We start from the raw sequence: 22,510 nt of genomic DNA, 5'->3' as shown, positions 1-22,510 counted from the left end.
ATAGGTCTGTCACTGTATAACACTGGGGTACGGTACTAGTGGGTACAGGTCAGTCATTGTATAACACTGAGGTACAGTACTGGTGGCTACAGGTCTGTCACTGTATAACACTGGGGTACATACTGGTGGGTACAGGTCTGTCACTGTATAACACTTGGGTACAGTACTGGTGGGTACAGGTCTGTCACTGTATAACACTGGGGTGCAGAACTGGTGGGTACAGGTCTGTCACTGTATAACACGGGTATCGTACTGATGGGTACAGGTCTCTCACTGTATAACACTTGGGTACAGTACTGGTGGGTATAGGTCTGTCACTGTATAACACTGGGGTACAGTACTGGTGGGTACAGGTCTGTCACTGTATAACACTGGGGTACAGTACTAGTGGGTACAGGTCTGTCACTGTATAACACTGGGGTACGGTACTAGTGGGTACAGGTATGTCACTGTATAACACTGGGGTACAGTACTAGTGGGTACAGGTCTGTCCCTGTATAACACTGGGGTACAGTACTGGTGGGTACAGGTCTGTCACTGTATAACACTGGGGTACAGTACTGGTGGGTACAGGTATGTTACTGTATAACACTGGGGTACAGTACTGGTGGGTACATGTCTGTCACTGTATAACATTGGGGTACAGTACTGGTGGGCACAGGTCTGTCACTGTATAACACTGGGGTACATGCTGGTGGGTACAGGTCTGTCACTGTATAACACTGGGGTGCAGTACTGGTGGGTACAGGTCTCTCACTATATAACACGGGTACGGTACTTGTGGGTACAGGTCTGTCATTGTATAACACTGGGGTACAGTACTGGTGGGTACAGGTCTGTCACTGTGTAACACTGGGGTACAGTACTGGTGGGTACAGGTCTGTCACTGTATAACACTGGGGTACTGTACTGGTGGGTACAGGTCTGTCACTGTATAACACTGGGGTACATACTGGTGGGTACAGGTCTGTCACTGTATAACACTGGGGTACAGTACTGGTGGGTACAGGTATGTCTCTGTATAACACTGGGGTACAGTACTGGTGGGTACAGGTCTGTCACTGTATAACATTGGGGTACAGTACTGGTGGGTACAGGTCTGTCACTGTATAACACTGGGGTACATACTGGTGGGTACAGGTCTGTCACTGTATAACACTGGGGTACAGTACTGGTGGGTACAGGTCTGTCACTGTATAACACTGGGGTACAGTACTGGTGCGTACAGGTCTGTCAATGTATAACACTGGGGTACAGTACTGGTGGGTACAGGTCTGTCACTATATAACACTGGGGTACGGTACTTGTGGGTACAGGTCTGTCATTGTATAACACTGAGGGACAGTACTGGTGGCTACAGGTCTGTCACTGTATAACACTGGGGTACAGTACTGGTGGGTACAGGTATGTCACTGTATAACACTGGGGTACAGTACTGGTGGGTACAGGTCTGTCACTGTATAACATTGGGGTACAGTACTGGTGGGTACAGGTCTGTCACTGTATAACACTGGGGTACATACTGGTGGGTACAGGTCTGTCACTATATAACACTGGGGTACGGTACTTGTGGGTACAGGTCTGTCATTGTATAACACTGGGGTACAGTACTGGTGGGTACAGGTCTGTCATTGTTTCACACTGGGGTACAGTACTGGTGGGTACAGGTCTGTCACTGTATAACACTGGGGTACAGTACTAGTGGGTACAGGTCTGTCCCAATATAACACTGGGGTACAGTACTGGTGGGTGCAGGGATGTCACTGTATAACACTGGGGTACCGTACTGGTGGGTACAGGTCTGTCACTGTATAACACTGAGGTACAGTACTGGTGGGTACAGGTCTGTCACTGTATAACACTGGGGTACAGTACTGGTGGGTACAGGTCTGTCACTGTATAACACTGGGGTACAGTACTGGTGGATACAGGTATGTCTCTGTATAACACTGGGGTACAGTACTGGTGGGTACAGGTCTGTCACTATATAACACTGGGGTACAGTACTTGTGGGTACAGGTCTGTCATTGTATAACACTGAGGTTAAGTACTGGCGGCTACAGGTCTGTCACTGTATAACACTGGGGTACAGTACTGGTGGGTTCAGGTCTGTCACTGTATAACACTGAGGTACAGTACTGGTGGGTACAGGTCTGTCACTGTATAACACTGGGGTACAGTACTGGTGGGTACAGGTCTGTCACTGTATAACACTGGGGTACAGTACTGGTGGGTACAGGTCTGTCACTGTATAACATTGGGGTACAGTACTGGTGGGTACAGGTCTGTCACTGTATAACACTGGGGTACATACTGGTGGGTACAGGTCTGTCACTGTATAACACTTGGGTACAGTACTGGTGGGTACAGGTCTGTCACTGTATAACACTGGGGTACAGTACTGGTGGGTACAAGTATGTCACTGTATAACATTGGGGTACAGTACTGGTGGGTACAGGTCTGTCACTGTATAACACTGAGGTACAGTACTGGTGGGTACAGGACTGTCACTGTATAACACTGGGGTACAGTACTGGTGGGTACAGGTATGTCTCTGTATAACACTGGGGTACAGTACTGGTGGGTACAAGTATGTCACTGTATAACATTGGGGTACAGTACTGGTGGGTACAGGTCTGTCACTGTATAACATTGGGGTACAGTACTGGTGGGTACAGGTCTGTCACTGTATAACACTGGGGTACATACTGGTGGGGACAGGTCTGTCACTGTATAACACTTGGGAACAGTACTGGTGGGTACAGGTCTGTCACTGTATAACACTCGGGTAAAGTACTGGTGGGTACAGGTCTGTCACTGTATAACAGGGTATAGTACTGATGGGTACAGGTCTGTCACTGTATAACACTTGGGTACAGTACTGGTGGGTATAGGTCTGTCACTGTATAACACTGGGGTAGAGTACTGGTGGGTACAGGTCTGTCACTGTATAACACTGGGGTACAGTACTGGTGGGTACAGGTCTGTCACTGTATAACACTGGGGTACAGTACTGGTGGATACAGGTCTGTCACTGTATAACATTGAGGTACAGTACTGGTGGGTGCAGGTCTGTCACTGTATAACACTGGGGTACAGTACTGGTGGGTACAGGTCTGTCACTATATAACACTGGGGTACGGTACTTGTGGGTACAGGTCTGTCATTGTATAACACTGGGGTACAGTACTGGTGGGTACAGGTCTGTCATTGTTTCACACTGGGGTACAGTACTGGTGGGTACAGGTCTGTCACTGTATAACACTGGGGTACAGTACTAGTGGGTACAGGTCTGTCACTGTATAACACTGGGGTACGGTACTAGTGGGTACAGGTCAGTCATTGTATAACACTGAGGTACAGTACTGGTGGCTACAGGTCTGTCACTGTATAACACTGGGGTACATACTGGTGGGTACAGGTCTGTCACTGTATAACACTTGGGTACAGTACTGGTGGGTACAGGTCTGTCACTGTATAACACTGGGGTGCAGAACTGGTGGGTACAGGTCTGTCACTGTATAACACGGGTATCGTACTGATGGGTACAGGTCTCTCACTGTATAACACTTGGGTACAGTACTGGTGGGTATAGGTCTGTCACTGTATAACACTGGGGTACAGTACTGGTGGGTACAGGTCTGTCACTGTATAACACTGGGGTACAGTACTAGTGGGTACAGGTCTGTCACTGTATAACACTGGCGTACGGTACTAGTGGGTACAGGTATGTCACTGTATAACACTGGGGTACAGTACTAGTGCGTACAGGTCTGTCCCTGTATAACACTGGGGTACAGTACTGGTGGGTACAGGTCTGTCACTGTATAACACTGGGGTACAGTACTGGTGGGTACAGGTATGTTACTGTATAACACTGGGGTACAGTACTGGTGGGTACATGTCTGTCACTGTATAACATTGGGGTCCAGTACTGGTGGGTACAGGTCTGTCACTGTATAACACTGGGGTACATGCTGGTGGGTACAGGTCTGTCACTGTATAAAACTGAGGTACAGTACTGGTGGGTACAGGTCTCTCACTATATAACACGGGTACGGTACTTGTGGGTACAGGTCTGTCATTGTATAACACTGGGGTACAGTACTGGTGGGTACAGGTCTGTCACTGTATAACACTGGGGTACAGTACTGGTGGGTACAGGTCTGTCACTGTATAACACTGGGGTACTGTACTGGTGGGTACAGGTCTGTCACTGTATAACACTGGGGTACATACTGGTGGGTACAGGTCTGTCACTGTATAACACTGGGGTACAGTACTGGTGGGTACAGGTATGTCTCTGTATAACACTGGGGTACAGTACTGGTGGGTACAGGTCTGTCACTGTATAACACTGGGGTACATACTGGTGGGTACAGGTCTGTCACTGTATAACACTGGGGTACAGTACTGGTGGGTACAGGTCTGTCACTGTATAACACTGGGGTACAGTACTGGTGCGTACAGGTCTGTCAATGTATAACACGGGTATCGTACTGATGGGTACAGGTCTCTCACTGTATAACACTTGGGTACAGTACTGGTGGGTATAGGTCTGTCACTGTATAACACTGGGGTACAGTACTGGTGGGTACAGGTCTGTCACTGTATAACACTGGGGTACAGTACTAGTGGGTACAGGTCTGTCACTGTATAACACTGGGGTACGGTACAAGTGGGTACAGGTATGTCACTGTATAACACTGGGGTACAGTACTAGTGGGTACAGGTCTGTCCCTGTATAACACTGGGGTACAGTACTGGTGGGTACAGGTCTGTCACTGTATAACACTGGGGTACAGTACTGGTGGGTACAGGTATGTTACTGTATAACACTGGGGTACAGTACTGGTGGGTACATGTCTGTCACTGTATAACATTGGGGTACAGTACTGGTGGGCACAGGTCTGTCACTGTATAACACTGGGGTACATGCTGGTGGGTACAGGTCTGTCACTGTATAACACTGGGGTACAGTACTGGTGTGTACAGGTCTCTCACTATATAACACGGGTACGGTACTTGTGGGTACAGGTCTGTCATTGTATAACACTGGGGTACAGTACTGGTGGGTACAGGTCTGTCACTGTATAACACTGGGGTACAGTACTGGTGGGTACAGGTCTGTCACTGTATAACACTGGGGTACTGTACTGGTGGATACAGGTCTGTCACTGTATAACACTGGGGTACATACTGGTGGGTACAGGTCTGTCACTGTATAACACTGGGGTACAGTACTGGTGGGTACAGGTATGTCTCTGTATAACACTAGGGTACAGTACTGGTGGGTACAGGTCTGTCACTGTATAACATTGGGGTACAGTACTGGTGGGTACAGGTCTGTCACTGTATAACACTGGGGTACATACTGGTGGGTACAGGTCTGTCACTGTATAACACTGGGGTACAGTACTGGTGGGTACAGGTCTGTCACTGTATAACACTGAGGGACAGTTCTGGTGGCTACAGGTCTGTCACTGTATAACACTGGGGTACAGTACTGGTGGGTAGAGGTATGTCACTGTATAACACTGGGGTACAGTACTGGTGGGTACAGGTCTGTCACTGTATAACATTGGGGTACAGTACTGGTGGGTACAGGTCTGTCACTGTATAACACTGGGGTACATACTGGTGGGTACAGGTCTGTCACTATATAACACTGGGGTACGGTACTTGTGGGTACAGGTCTGTCATTGTATAACACTGGGGTACAGTACTGGTGGGTACAGGTCTGTCATTGTTTCACACTGGGGTACAGTACTGGTGGGTACAGGTCTGTCACTGTATAACACTGGGGTACAGTACTAGTGGGTACAGGTCTGTCCCTATATAACACTGGGGTACAGTACTGGTGGGTGCAGGGATGTCACTGTATAACACTGGGGTACCGTACTGGTGGGTACAGGTCTGTCACTGTATAACACTGAGGTACAGTACTGGTGGGTACAGGTCTGTCACTGTATAACACTGGGGTACAGTACTGGTGGGTACAGGTCTGTCACTGTATAACACTGGGGTACAGTACTGGTGGATACAGGTATGTCTCTGTATAACACTGGGGTACAGTACTGGTGGGTACAGGTCTGTCACTATATAACACTGGGGTACAGTACTTGTGGGTACAGGTCTGTCATTGTATAACACTGAGGTTAAGTACTGGCGGCTACAGGTGTGTCACTGTATAACACTGGGGTACAGTACTGGTGGGTACAGGTATGTCAATGTATAACACTGGGGTACAGTACTGGTGGGTACAGGTCTGTCACTGTATAACACTGAGGTACAGTACTGGTGCGTACAGGTCTGTCACTGTATAACACTGGGGTACAGTACTGGTGGGTACAGGTCTGTCACTATATAACACTGGGGTACGGTACTAGTGGGTACAGGTATGTCACTGTATAACACTGGGGTACAGTACTAGTGGGTACAGGTCTGTCCCTGTATAACACTGGGGTACAGTACTGGTGGGTACAGGTCTGTCACTGTATAACACTGGGGTACAGTACTGGTGGGTACAGGTATGTTACTGTATAACACTGGGGTACAGTACTGGTGGGTACATGTCTGTCACTGTATAACATTGGGGTACAGTACTGGTGGGCACAGGTCTGTCACTGTATAACACTGGGGTACATGCTGGTGGGTACAGGTCTGTCACTGTATAACACTGGGGTACAGTACTGGTGGGTACAGGTCTCTCACTATATAACACGGGTACGGTACTTGTGGGTACAGGTCTGTCATTGTATAACACTGGGGTACAGTACTGGTGGGTACAGGTCTGTCACTGTATAACACTGGGGTACAGTACTGGTGGGTACAGGTCTGTCACTGTATAACACTGGGGTACTGTACTGGTGGGTACAGGTCTGTCACTGTATAACACTGGGGTACATACTGGTGGGTACAGGTCTGTCACTGTATAACACTGGGGTACAGTACTGGTGGGTACAGGTATGTCTCTGTATAACACTGGGGTACAGTACTGGTGGGTACAGGTCTGTCACTGTATAACATTGGGGTACAGTACTGGTGGGTACAGGTCTGTCACTGTATAACACTGGGGTACATACTGGTGGGTACAGGTCTGTCACTGTATAACACTGGGGTACAGTACTGGTGGGTACAGGTCTGTCACTGTATAACACTGGGGTACAGTACTGGTGCGTACAGGTCTGTCAATGTATAACACTGGGGTACAGTACTGGTGGGTACAGGTCTGTCACTATATAACACTGGGGTACGGTACTTGTGGGTACAGGTCTGTCATTGTATAACACTGAGGTACAGTGCTGGTGGCTACAGGTCTGTCACTGTATAACACTGGGGTACAGTACTGGTGGGTACAGGTATGTCACTGTATAACACTGGGGTACAGTACTGGTGGGTACAGGTCTGTCACTGTATAACATTGGGGTACAGTACTGGTGGGTACAGGTCTGTCACTGTATAACATTGGGATACAGTACTGGTGGGTACAGGTCTGTCACTATATAACACTGGGGTACGGTACTTGTGGGTACAGGTCTGTCATTGTATAACACTGGGGTACAGTACTGGTGGGTACAGGTCTGTCATTGTTTCACACTGGGTTACAGTACTGGTGGGTACAGGTCTGTCACTGTATAACACTGGGGTACAGTACTTGTGGGTACAGGTCTGTCACTGTATAACACTGGGGTACGGTACTAGTGGGTACAGGTATGTCACTGTATAACACTGGGGTACAGTACTAGTGGGTACAGGTCTGTCCCTGTATAACACTGGGGTACAGTACTGGTGCGTGCAGGGATGTCACTGTATAACACTGGGGTACAGTACTGGTGGCTACAGGTCTGTCACTGTATAACACTGGGGTACAGTACTGGTGGGTTCAGGTCTGTCACTGTATAACACTGAGGTACAGTACTGGTGGGTACAGGTCTGTCACTGTGTAACACTGGGGTACAGTACTGGTGGGTACAGGTATGTCACTGTATAACACAGGGGTACAGTACTGGTGGGTACAGGTCTGTCACTGTATAACATTGGGGTACAGTACTATTGGGTACAGGTCTGTCACTGTATAACACTGGGGTACATACTGGTGGGTACAGGTCTGTCACTGTATAACACTTGGGTACAGTACTGGTGGGTACAGGTCTGTCACTGTATAACACTGGGGTACAGTACTGGTGGGTACAAGTATGTCACTGTATAACATTGGGGTACAGTACTGGTGGGTACAGGTCTGTCACTGTATAACACTGAGGTACAGTACTGGTGGGTACAGGACTGTCACTGTATAACACTGGGGTACAGTACTGGTGGGTACAGGTATGTCTCTGTATAACACTGGGGTACAGTACTGGTGGGTACAAGTATGTCACTGTATAACATTGGGGTACAGTACTGTTGGGTACAGGTCTGTCACTGTGTAACATTGGGGTACAGTACTGGTGGGTACAAGTCTGTCACTGTATAACACTGGGGTACATACTGGTGGGGACAGGTCTGTCACTGTATAACACTTGGGTACAGTACTGGTGGGTACAGGTCTGTCACTGTATAACACTGGGGTACAGTACTGGTGGGTACAGGTCTGTCACTGTATAACAGGGTATAGTACTGATGGGTACAGGTCTGTCACTGTATAAAACTTGGGTACAGTACTGGTGGGTATAGGTCTGTCACTGTATAACACTGGGGTAGAGTACTGGTGGGTACAGGTCTGTCACTGTATAACACTGGGGTACAGTACTGGTGGGTACAGGTCTGTCACTGTATAACACTGGGGTACAGTACTGGTGGATACAGGTCTGTCACTGTATAACATTGAGGTACAGTACTGGTGGGTGCAGGTCTGTCACTGTATAACACTGGGGTACAGTACTGGTGGGTACAGGTCTGTCACTATATAACACTGGGGTACGGTACTTGTGGGTACAGGTCTGTCATTGTATAACACTGGGGTACAGTACTGGTGGGTACAGGTCTGTCATTGTTTCACACTGGGGTACAGTACTGGTGGGTACAGGTCTGTCACTGTATAACACTGGGGTACAGTACTAGTGGGTATAGGTCTGTCACTGTATAACACTGGGGTACGGTACTAGTGGGTACAGGTCAGTCATTGTATAACACTGAGGTACAGTACTGGTGGCTACAGGTCTGTCACTGTATAACACTGGGGTACATACTGGTGGGTACAGGTCTGTCACTGTATAACACTTGGGTACAGTACTGGTGGGTACAGGTCTGTCACTGTATAACACTGGGGTGCAGAACTGGTGGGTACAGGTCTGTCACTGTATAACACGGGTATCGTACTGATGGGTACAGGTCTCTCACTGTATAACACTTGGGTACAGTACTGGTGGGTATAGGTCTGTCACTGTATAACACTGGGGTACAGTACTGGTGGGTACAGGTCTGTCACTGTATAACACTGGGGTACAGTACTAGTGGGTACAGGTCTGTCACTGTATAACACTGGGGTACGGTACTAGTGGGTACAGGTATGTCACTGTATAACACTGGGGTACAGTACTAGTGGGTACAGGTCTGTCCCTGTATAACACTGGGGTACAGTACTGGTGGGTACAGGTCTGTCACTGTATAACACTGGGGTACAGTACTGGTGGGTACAGGTATGTTACTGTATAACACTGGGGTACAGTACTGGTGGGTACATGTCTGTCACTGTATAACATTGGGGTACAGTACTGGTGGGCACAGGTCTGTCACTGTATAACACTGGGGTACATGCTGGTGGGTACAGGTCTGTCACTGTATAACACTGGGGTGCAGTACTGGTGGGTACAGGTCTCTCACTATATAACACGGGTACGGTACTTGTGGGTACAGGTCTGTCATTGTATAACACTGGGGTACAGTACTGGTGGGTACAGGTCTGTCACTGTGTAACACTGGGGTACAGTACTGGTGGGTACAGGTCTGTCACTGTATAACACTGGGGTACTGTACTGGTGGGTACAGGTCTGTCACTGTATAACACTGGGGTACATACTGGTGGGTACAGGTCTGTCACTGTATAACACTGGGGTACAGTACTGGTGGGTACAGGTATGTCTCTGTATAACACTGGGGTACAGTACTGGTGGGTACAGGTCTGTCACTGTATAACATTGGGGTACAGTACTGGTGGGTACAGGTCTGTCACTGTATAACACTGGGGTACATACTGGTGGGTACAGGTCTGTCACTGTATAACACTGGGGTACAGTACTGGTGGGTACAGGTCTGTCACTGTATAACACTGGGGTACAGTACTGGTGCGTACAGGTCTGTCAATGTATAACACTGGGGTACAGTACTGGTGGGTACAGGTCTGTCACTATATAACACTGGGGTACGGTACTTGTGGGTACAGGTCTGTCATTGTATAACACTGAGGGACAGTACTGGTGGCTACAGGTCTGTCACTGTATAACACTGGGGTACAGTACTGGTGGGTACAGGTATGTCACTGTATAACACTGGGGTACAGTACTGGTGGGTACAGGTCTGTCACTGTATAACATTGGGGTACAGTACTGGTGGGTACAGGTCTGTCACTGTATAACACTGGGGTACATACTGGTGGGTACAGGTCTGTCACTATATAACACTGGGGTACGGTACTTGTGGGTACAGGTCTGTCATTGTATAACACTGGGGTACAGTACTGGTGGGTACAGGTCTGTCATTGTTTCACACTGGGGTACAGTACTGGTGGGTACAGGTCTGTCACTGTATAACACTGGGGTACAGTACTAGTGGGTACAGGTCTGTCCCAATATAACACTGGGGTACAGTACTGGTGGGTGCAGGGATGTCACTGTATAACACTGGGGTACCGTACTGGTGGGTACAGGTCTGTCACTGTATAACACTGAGGTACAGTACTGGTGGGTACAGGTCTGTCACTGTATAACACTGGGGTACAGTACTGGTGGGTACAGGTCTGTCACTGTATAACACTGGGGTACAGTACTGGTGGATACAGGTATGTCTCTGTATAACACTGGGGTACAGTACTGGTGGGTACAGGTCTGTCACTATATAACACTGGGGTACAGTACTTGTGGGTACAGGTCTGTCATTGTATAACACTGAGGTTAAGTACTGGCGGCTACAGGTCTGTCACTGTATAACACTGGGGTACAGTACTGGTGGGTTCAGGTCTGTCACTGTATAACACTGAGGTACAGTACTGGTGGGTACAGGTCTGTCACTGTATAACACTGGGGTACAGTACTGGTGGGTACAGGTCTGTCACTGTATAACACTGGGGTACAGTACTGGTGGGTACAGGTCTGTCACTGTATAACATTGGGGTACAGTACTGGTGGGTACAGGTCTGTCACTGTATAACACTGGGGTACATACTGGTGGGTACAGGTCTGTCACTGTATAACACTTGGGTACAGTACTGGTGGGTACAGGTCTGTCACTGTATAACACTGGGGTACAGTACTGGTGGGTACAAGTATGTCACTGTATAACATTGGGGTACAGTACTGGTGGGTACAGGTCTGTCACTGTATAACACTGAGGTACAGTACTGGTGGGTACAGGACTGTCACTGTATAACACTGGGGTACAGTACTGGTGGGTACAGGTATGTCTCTGTATAACACTGGGGTACAGTACTGGTGGGTACAAGTATGTCACTGTATAACATTGGGGTACAGTACTGGTGGGTACAGGTCTGTCACTGTATAACATTGGGGTACAGTACTGGTGGGTACAGGTCTGTCACTGTATAACACTGGGGTACATACTGGTGGGGACAGGTCTGTCACTGTATAACACTTGGGAACAGTACTGGTGGGTACAGGTCTGTCACTGTATAACACTCGGGTAAAGTACTGGTGGGTACAGGTCTGTCACTGTATAACAGGGTATAGTACTGATGGGTACAGGTCTGTCACTGTATAACACTTGGGTACAGTACTGGTGGGTATAGGTCTGTCACTGTATAACACTGGGGTAGAGTACTGGTGGGTACAGGTCTGTCACTGTATAACACTGGGGTACAGTACTGGTGGGTACAGGTCTGTCACTGTATAACACTGGGGTACAGTCCTGGTGGATACAGGTCTGTCACTGTATAACATTGAGGTACAGTACTGGTGCGTGCAGGGATGTCACTGTATAACACTGGGGTACAGTACTGGTGGGTACAGGTCTGTCACTATATAACACTGGGGTACGGTACTTGTGGGTACAGGTCTGTCATTGTATAACACTGGGGTACAGTACTGGTGGGTACAGGTCTGTCATTGTTTCACACTGGGGTACAGTACTGGTGGGTACAGGTCTGTCACTGTATAACACTGGGGTACAGTACTAGTGGGTACAGGTCTGTCACTGTATAACACTGGGGTACGGTACTAGTGGGTACAGGTCAGTCATTGTATAACACTGAGGTACAGTACTGGTGGCTACAGGTCTGTCACTGTATAACACTGGGGTACATACTGGTGGGTACAGGTCTGCCACTGTATAACACTTGGGTACAGTACTGGTGGGTACAGGTCTGTCACTGTATAACACTGGGGTGCAGAACTGGTGGGTACAGGTCTGTCACTGTATAACACGGGTATCGTACTGATGGGTACAGGTCTCTCACTATAACACTTGGGTACAGTACTGGTGGGTATAGGTCTGTCACTGTATAACACTGGGGTACAGTACTGGTGGGTACAGGTCTGTCACTGTATAACACTGGGGTACAGTACTAGTGGGTACAGGTCTGTCACTGTATAACACTGGCGTACGGTACTAGTGGGTACAGGTATGTCACTGTATAACACTGGGGTACAGTACTAGTGGGTACAGGTCTGTCCCTGTATAACACTGGGGTACAGTACTGGTGGGTACAGGTCTGTCACTGTATAACACTGGGGTACAGTACTGGTGGGTACAGGTATGTTACTGTATAACACTGGGGTACAGTACTGGTGGGTACATGTCTGTCACTGTATAACATTGGGGTCCAGTACTGGTGGGTACAGGTCTGTCACTGTATAACACTGGGGTACATGCTGGTGGGTACAGGTCTGTCACTGTATAAAACTGAGGTACAGTACTGGTGGGTACAGGTCTCTCACTATATAACACGGGTACGGTACTTGTGGGTACAGGTCTGTCATTGTATAACACTGGGGTACAGTACTGGTGGGTACAGGTCTGTCACTGTATAACACTGGGGTACAGTACTGGTGGGTACAGGTCTGTCACTGTATAACACTGGGGTACTGTACTGGTGGGTACAGGTCTGTCACTGTATAACACTGGGGTACATACTGGTGGGTACAGGTCTGTCACTGTATAACACTGGGGTACAGTACTGGTGGGTACAGGTATGTCTCTGTATAACACTGGGGTACAGTACTGGTGGGTACAGGTCTGTCACTGTATAACATTGGGGTACAGTACTGGTGGGTACAGGTCTGTCACTGTATAACACTGGGGTACATACTGGTGGGTACAGGTCTGTCACTGTATAACACTGGGGTACAGTACTGGTGGGTACAGGTCTGTCACTGTATAACACTGGGGTACAGTACTGGTGCGTACAGGTCTGTCAATGTATAACACTGGGGTACAGTACTGGTGGGTACAGGTCTGTCACTATATAACACTGGGGTACGGTACTTGTGGGTACAGGTCTGTCATTGTATAACACTGAGGTACAGTACTGGTGGCTACAGGTCTGTCACTGTATAACACTGGGGTACAGTACTGGTGGGTACAGGTATGTCACTGTATAACACTGGGGTACAGTACTGGTGGGTACAGGTCTGTCACTGTATAACATTGGGGTACAGTACTGGTGGGTACAGGTCTGTCACTGTATAACACTGGGGTACATACTGGTGGGTACAGGTCTGTCACTATATAACACTGGGGTACGATACTTGTGGGTACAGGTCTGTCATTGTATAACACTGGGGTACAGTACTGGTGGGTACAGGTCTGTCATTGTTTCACACTGGGGTACAGTACTGGTGGGTACAGGTCTGTCACTGTATAACACTGGGGTACAGTACTAGTGGGTACAGGTCTGTCCCTATATAACACTGGGGTACAGTACTGGTGGGTGCAGGGATGTCACTGTATAACACTGGGGTACCGTACTGGTGGGTACAGGTCTGTCACTGTATAACACTGAGGTACAGTACTGGTGGGTACAGGTCTGTCACTGTATAACACTGGGGTACAGTACTGGTGGGTACAGGTCTGTCACTGTATAACACTGGGGTACAGTACTGGTGGATACAGGTATGTCTCTGTATAACACTGGGGTACAGTACTGGTGGGTACAGGTCTGTCACTATATAACACTGGGGTACAGTACTTGTGGGTACAGGTCTGTCATTGTATAACACTGAGGTTAAGTACTGGCGGCTACAGGTGTGTCACTGTATAACACTGGGGTACAGTACTGGTGGGTACAGGTATGTCAATGTATAACACTGGGGTACAGTACTGGTGGGTACAGGTCTGTCTCTGTATAACATTGGGGTACAGTACTGGTGGGTACAGGTCTGTCACTGTATAACACTGGGGTACATACTGGTGGGTACAGGTCTGTCACTGTATAACACTTGGGTACAGTACTGGTGGGTACAGGTCTGTCACTGTATAACACTGGGGTACAGTACTGGTGGGTACAGGTCTGTCACTGTATAACACGGGTATCGTACTGATGGGTACAGGTCTGTCACTGTATAACACTTGGGTACTGTACTCGTGGGTATAGGTCTGTCACTGTATAACACTGGGGTAGAGTACTGGTGGGTACAGGTCTGTCACTTTATAACACTGGGATACAGTACTGGTGGGTACAGGTCTGTCACTTTATAACACTGGGGTACAGTACTGGTGGATACAGGTCTGTCACTGTATAACATTGAGGTACAGTACTGGTGGGTGCAGGTCTGTCACTGTATAACACTGGGGTACAGTACTGGTAGGTACAGGTCTGTCACTATATAACACTGGGGTACGGTACTTGTGGGTACAGGTCTGTCATTGTATAACACTGGGGTACAGTACTGGTGGGTACAGGTCTGTCATTGTTTCACACTGGGGTACAGTACTGGTGGGTACAGGTCTGTCACTGTATAACACTGGGGTACAGTACTAGTGGGTACAGGTCTGTCACTGTATAACACTGGGGTACGGTACTAGTGGGTACAGGTATGTCACTGTATAACACTGGGGTACAGTACTAGTGGGTGCAGGTCTGTCCCTGTATAACACTGGGGTACAGTACTGGTGGGTGCAGGGATGTCACTGTATAACACTGGGGTACAGTACTGGTGGGTACAGGTCTGTCACTGTATAACACTGGGGTACAGAACTGGTGCGTACAGGTCTGTCACTGTATAACACTGGGGTACAGTACTGGTGGGTACAGGTCTGTCACTATATAACACTGGGGTACGGTACTTGTGGATACAGGTCAGTCATTGTATAACACTGAGGTACAGTACTGGTGGCTACAGGTCTGTCACTGTATAACACTGGGGTACAGTACTGGTGGGTACAGGTCTGTCACTGTATAACACTGAGGTACAGTACTGATGGGTACAGGTCTGTCACTGTATAACACTGGGGTACAGTACTGGTGGGTACAGGTATGTCACTGTATAACACTGGTGTACAGTACTGGTGGGTACAGGTCTGTCACTGTATAACATTGGGGTACAGTACTGGTGGGTACAGGTCTGTCACTGTATAACACTGGGGTACATACTGGTGGGTACAGGTCTGTCACTGTATAACACTTGGGTCAGTACTGGTGGGTACAGGTATGTCTCTGTATAACACTGGGGTACAGTACTGGTGGGTACAGGTCTGTCACTGTATAACATTGGGGTACAGTACTGGTGGGTACAGGTCTGTCACTATATAACACTGGGGTACGGTACTTGTGGGTACAGGTCTGTCATTGTATAACACTGAGGTACAGTACTGGTGGCTACAGGTCTGTCACTGTATAACACTGGGGTACAGTACTGGTGGTTACAGGTATGTCACTGTATAACACTGGGGTACAGTACTGGTGGGTACAGGTCTGTCACTGTATAACATTGGGGTACAGTACTGGTGGGTACAGGTCTGTCACTATATAACACTGGGGTACGGTACTTGTGGGTACAGGTCTGTCATTGTATAACACTGGGGTACAGTACTGGTGGGTACAGGTCTGTCATTGTTTCACACTGGGGTACAGTACTGGTGGGTACAGGTCTGTCACTGTATAACACTGGGGTACAGTACTGGTGGGTATAGGTCTGTCACTGTATAACACTGGGGTAGAGTACTGGTGGGTACAGGTCTGTCACTTTATAACACTGGGATACAGTACTGGTGGGTACAGGTCTGTCACTTTATAACACTGGGGTACAGTACTGGTGGATACAGGTCTGTCACTGTATAACATTGAGGTACAGTACTGGTGGGTGCAGGTCTGTCACTGTATAACACTGGGGTACAGTACTGGTAGGTACAGGTCTGTCACTATATAACACTGGGGTACGGTACTTGTGGGTACAGGTCTGTCATTGTATAACACTGGGGTACAGTACTGGTGGGTACAGGTCTGTCATTGTTTCACACTGGGGTACAGTACTGGTGGGTACAGGTCTGTCACTGTATAACACTGGGGTACAGTACTAGTGGGTACAGGTCTGTCACTGTATAACACTGGGGTACGGTACTAGTGGGTACAGGTATGTCACTGTATAACACTGGGGTACAGTACTAGTGGGTGCAGGTCTGTCCCTGTATAACACTGGGGTACAGTACTGGTGGGTGCAGGGATGTCACTGTATAACACTGGGGTACAGTACTGGTGGGTACAGGTCTGTCACTGTATAACACTGGGGTACAGAACTGGTGCGTACAGGTCTGTCACTGTATAACACTGGGGTACAGTACTGGTGGGTACAGGTCTGTCACTATATAACACTGGGGTACGGTACTTGTGGATACAGGTCAGTCATTGTATAACACTGAGGTACAGTACTGGTGGCTACAGGTCTGTCACTGTATAACACTGGGTACAGTACTGGTGGGTACAGGTCTGTCACTGTATAACACTGAGGTACAGTACTGATGGGTACAGGTCTGTCACTCTATAACACTGGGGTACAGTACTGGTGGGTACAGGTATGTCACTGTATAACACTGGGGTACAGTACTGGTGGGTACAGGTCTGTCACTGTATAACATTGGGGTACAGTACTGGTGGGTACAGGTCTGTCACTGTATAACACTGGGGTACATACTGGTGGGTACAGGTCTGTCACTGTATAACACTGGGGTCAGTACTGGTGGGTACAGGTATGTCTCTGTATAACACTGGGGTACAGTACTGGTGGGTACAGGTCTGTCACTGTATAACATTGGGGTACAGTACTGGTGGGTACAGGTCTGTCACTATATAACACTGGGGTACGGTACTTGTGGGTACAGGTCTGTCATTGTATAACACTGAGGTACAGTACTGGTGGCTACAGGTCTGTCACTGTATAACACTGGGGTACAGTACTGGTGGGTACAGGTATGTCACTGTATAACACTGGGGTACAGTACTGGTGGGTACAGGTCTGTCACTGTATAACATTGGGGTACAGTACTGGTGGGTACAGGTCTGTCACTATATAACACTGGGGTACGGTACTTGTGGGTACAGGTCTGTCATTGTATAACACTGGGGTACAGTACTGGTGGGTACAGGTCTGTCACTGTATAACACTGGGGTACAGTACTGGTGGGTACAGGTCTGTCACTGTATAACACTGGGGTACGGTACTAGTGGGTACAGGTATGTCACTGTATAACACTGGGGTACAGTACTAGTGGGTACAGGTCTGTCCCTGTATAACACTGGGGTACAGTACTGGTGGGTGCAGGGATGTCACTGTATAACACTGGGGTACAGTACTGGTGGGTACAGGTCTGTCACTGTATAACACTGGGGTACAGTACTGGTGGGTACAGGTATGTCACTGTATAACACTGGGGTACAGTACTGGTGGGTACAGGTCTGTCACTGTATAACATTGGGGTACAGTACTGGTGGGTACAGGTCTGTCACTGTATAACACTGGGGTACATACTGGTGGGTACAGGTCTGTCACTGTATAACACTGGGGTACAGTACTGGTGGGTACAGGTCTGTCACTGTATAACACTGGGGTACAGTACTGGTGGGTACAGGTCTGTCACTGTATAACACTGGGGTACAGTACTGGTGGATACAGGTCTGTCACTGTATAACATTGAGGCACAGTACTGTGGGTACAGGTCTGTCACTGTATAACACTGGGGTACAGTACTGGTGGGTACAGATCTGTCACTATATAACACTGGGGTACGGTACTTGTGGGTACAGGTCTGTCATTGTATAACACTGGGGTACAGTACTGGTGGGTACAGGTCTGTCATTGTTTCACACTGGGGTACAGTACTGGTGGGTACAGGTCTGTCACTGTATAACACTGGGGTACATTACTAGTGGGTACAGGTCTGTCACTGTATAACACTGGGGTACAGTACTAGTGGGTAAAGGATGTCACTGTATAACACTGGGGTACAGTACTAGTGGGTACAGGTCTGTCCCTATATAACACTGGGGTACAGTATTGGTGGGTACAGGTCTGTCCCTGTATAACACTGGGGTACAGAACTGGTGGGTACAGGTCGTTCACTGTATAACACTGGGGTACAGTACTGGTGGGTGCAGGTCTGTCGCTGTATAATACTAGGGTATAGTACTGGTGGGTACAGGTCTTTCGCTGAATAACACTGGGGTACAGTACTGGTGGGTACAGGTCTGTCGCTGTATAACACTGGGATACAATCCTGGTGGGTATAGGTCTGTTACTGTATAACACTGGGGTACAGTACTGGTGGGTACAGGTCTGTCACTGTCTCACACTGGGGTACTGTATTGGTGGGTACAGGTCTGTCACTGTATAACACTGGGGTACAGTACTGGTGGGTACAGGTCTGTCACTGTATAACACGGGTACTGTACTGGTGGGTACAGATCTGTCACTGAATAACACTGGGGTACAGTACTGGTGGGTACAGGTCTATCACTGTATAACACTGGGGTACAGTACTGGTGGGTACAGGTCTGTCACTGTATAACACTGGGGTACAGTACTGGTGGGTACAGGTCTGTCACTAACACTGGGATACAGTACTGGTGGGTACAGGTCTATCACTGTATAACACTGGGGTACAGTACTGGTGGGTACAGGTCTGTCACTGTATAATACTGGGATACAGTACTGGTGGGTACAGGTCTGTCACTGTATAGCACTGGGGTACAGTACTGGTGGGTACAGGTCTGTCACTGTATAACACTGGGGTACAGTACTGGTGGGTACAGGTCTGTCACTGTATAACACTGGGGTACAGTACTGGTGGGTACAGGTCTGTCACTGTATAACACTGGGGTACAGTACTGGTGGGTACAGGTCTGAAACTGTAGAACACTGGGGTACAGTACTGGTGGGTACAGGACTGTCACTGTATAACACTGGGGTACAGTACTGGTGGGTACAGGTCTGAAACTGTATAACACTGGGGTACAGTACTGGTGGGTACAGGTCTGTCACTGTATAACACTGGGGTTCAGTACTGGTGGGTACAGATCTGTCACTGTATAACACTGGGGTACAGTGCTGGTGGGTACAGGTCTGTCACTGTATAACACTGAGGTACAGTACTGGTGGGTTCAGGTCTGTCACTGTATAACACTGGGGTACAGTGCTGGTGGGTACAGGTCTGTCACTGTATAACACTGAGGTACAGTACTGGTGGGTTCAGGTCTGTCACTGTATAACACTGGGGTACAGTACTGGTGGGTACAGGTCTCTGTGTAACACTGAGGTACAGTACTTGTGGGTACAGGTCTCTGTGTAACACTGAGGTACAGTACTGGTGGGTACAGGTCTCTGTGTAACACTGAGGTACAGTACTGGTGGGTACAGGTCTCTGTGTAACACTGAGGTACAGTACTTGTGGGTACAGGTCTGTCACTGTATAACACTGGGGTACAGTACTGGTGGGTACAGGTCTCTGTGTAACACTGGGGTACAGTACTGGTGGGTACAGGTCTGTCACTGTATAACACGGGTACAGTACTGGTGGGTACAGGTCACTGTATAACACTGGGGTACAGTACTGGTGGGTACAGGTCTGTCACTGTATAACACGGGTACAGTACTGGTGGGTACAGGTCTCTGTATAACACTGGGATACAGTACTTGTGGGTACAGGTCTGTCACTGTATAACACAGTTAATGTCTCGGGAGATCCGTGACTGTATTGATTATGCATTCGTTCGTCACAGCCCCTGGTTTTGAACCAAAGCTCACGTTTCCCGCTGTTACTGTTGCAGAAATATCGGTACCAAGATGAAGATACTCCGCCCCTGGAGCATAGCCCAGCGCACCTACCCAATCAGATGAAGGGGCCGGAACTGGTTCACGTTTCGGAGAAGAACCTGTCACAGATTGAGAACGTCCACGGCTACGTCTCGCACTCACACATCTCGCCGATGAAGGTAGGGCTCGCTCAGGGTGACCCGGATTGATGCTTTATGTGTCCCCCTCCCCCTCTCCCGTTCCCAATGCCCCCCCCCCCCCCTCTCCCGTTCCCAGTGTCCTTCCCGTTCCCAGTGTCCCGGCCTCTACCGTTCCCAGTGTCCCGGCCTCTCCCGTTCCCAGTGTCCTCTCCCGTTCCCAGTGTCCCGGCCTCTCCCGTTCCCAGTGTCCCCAACCCCGATTCCCAACGTCCCCTCTCCCCTCCCCAACGTCCCCTCTCCCATTCCCAACGATCCCTCTCCCATTCCCAACGTCCCCCCCTCCCATTCCCAACATCCCCTTTCCCGTTCTCAACGTCCCCTCTCCCATTCCCAATGTCCCCCCCTCCCATTCCCAACGTCCCCTCTCCCGTTCCCAATGTCCCCTCTCCCATTCGCAACGTTCCCCCCCTCCCATTCCCACGCCCCCTCTCCCGTTCCCAATGTCCCCTCTCCCATTCCCAACGTCCCCCCCCTCCCATTCCCAATGTCCCCTCTCCCCTCCCCAACGTGTCCCCTCTCCCGTTCCCAATGCCCCCTTCCCCCTCCCATTCCCACCGTCCCCTGACCACCTCCCATCCACCCCCACGTGGACTCTGACCAGCTCTGAGGACCGTCTGCGACTCCGCGCGGGAGAACCGGGACGCCGAGTGTCCAGGCAGGCTCTTCCACCGCGGGGGGCATCGCAGCCGAGCCCCCCCCGCCGTCCTATTCCCCGCGCGTCGTCACTGACTGGCCGGTGATCGGGCACTGGGTTATGCTGACTGATAGGGAGGGCTGCAGTGTGAATGCCCAGATCGGTAACCTCCGCAGTGCCCGGAGACCGACACTCAGAACCGCCCCCAGACCCCTTCGCCACCGTGAGTCAGTGAGACACACACAGAGAAAGGAACGACCATTCCCCCCTCCCACCATGCAAAGTGCAGACTTGGCAGCATGTCTTTGCCACTAATTATTTTAGTGCAGTGTCAAGCCAAATCATTTGTCAGCCTGCAATGTTCAAGGTTTACCTGTTGCTGTGTGTGCGTTTGATGTTGTCCAACCATCCAGCACGTTTATAAACATCCTTGTCTCGTTTAGTTGGCTTTGTGCAGTGCAGTTGCTCAGGAGTGATTGGGTTTTTCCCTCAGTGTCCCTTGGTTTCCTCCCCAAACCCTGCCCCGAAATATCGTCCTCGTCTCCTCTCCCAAATGTTCAACCATCTGTTCCTTCTCGTGTCTTTCATTCGGACATTCCTCGTTTTTTTTCCTGACTTTAGAATTTCTTCATATTGCCCACAGAAATAGTCAGCGTTCCTGACCTCCTGCTGCCTCTCCCCATGTATCGTTAGAATTAGGAGCAGGAGTAGGCCATAAGGCCCCTCGAGCCTGCTCCGCCATTTAATACGATCATCGCTGATCCAATCATGGACTCAGCTCCACTTCCCCGCCCGCCCCCTTATCCCCTTATCGTTTAAGAAACTGTCTGTTTCTGTCTTAAATGTATTCAATGTCCCGGCTTCCACAGCTCTCTGAGGCAGCGAATTCCACAGATTCACAACCCTCTGAGGGAAGAAATTTCTTCTCATCTCAGTTTTAAATGGGCGGCCCCTTATTCTAAGATCATGCCCTCTAGTTCTAGTCTCCCCCATCAGTGGAAACATCCTCTCTGCATCCACCTTGTCAAGCCCCCTCATAATCTTATACGTTTCAATAAGATCACCTCTCATTCTTCTGAATTCCAATGAGTAGAGGCCCAACCTCCTCATCCTTTCCTCATAAGTCAACCCCCTCAACCTAGGGATCAACTGAGTGAACCTTCTCTGAACTGCCTGCAAAGCAAGTATATCCTTTCGTAAATACGGAAACCAAAACTGCACGCAGTACTCCAGGTGTGGCCTCACCAATACCCTGTATAACT

At 49.1% G+C, this 22,510-nt stretch overlaps 1 protein-coding gene across 2 annotated transcripts in view; it reads left to right on the top strand.

Annotated features, from left to right (window-relative positions):
* Positions 1 to 22,510, top strand: part of LOC139232692 (disks large homolog 4) — a 438,206-nt gene that overhangs the window by 302,285 nt on the left and 113,411 nt on the right. For both annotated transcript variants that reach the window (XM_070863168.1, XM_070863167.1), the window contains exon 4: positions 20,429 to 20,593. In XM_070863168.1, the coding sequence (XP_070719269.1) occupies positions 20,429 to 20,593 (165 nt within the window). The remainder of the gene's footprint in view (positions 1 to 20,428; positions 20,594 to 22,510) is intronic.

The sequence above is a fragment of the Pristiophorus japonicus genome, chromosome 20, assembly GCF_044704955.1.
Source record: "Pristiophorus japonicus isolate sPriJap1 chromosome 20, sPriJap1.hap1, whole genome shotgun sequence".
Classification (NCBI taxonomy): domain Eukaryota; kingdom Metazoa; phylum Chordata; class Chondrichthyes; family Pristiophoridae; genus Pristiophorus; species Pristiophorus japonicus.
The sequence above is the reverse complement of the archived record's forward strand: the minus strand, read 5'-3'. Positions and strand labels throughout refer to the sequence as shown.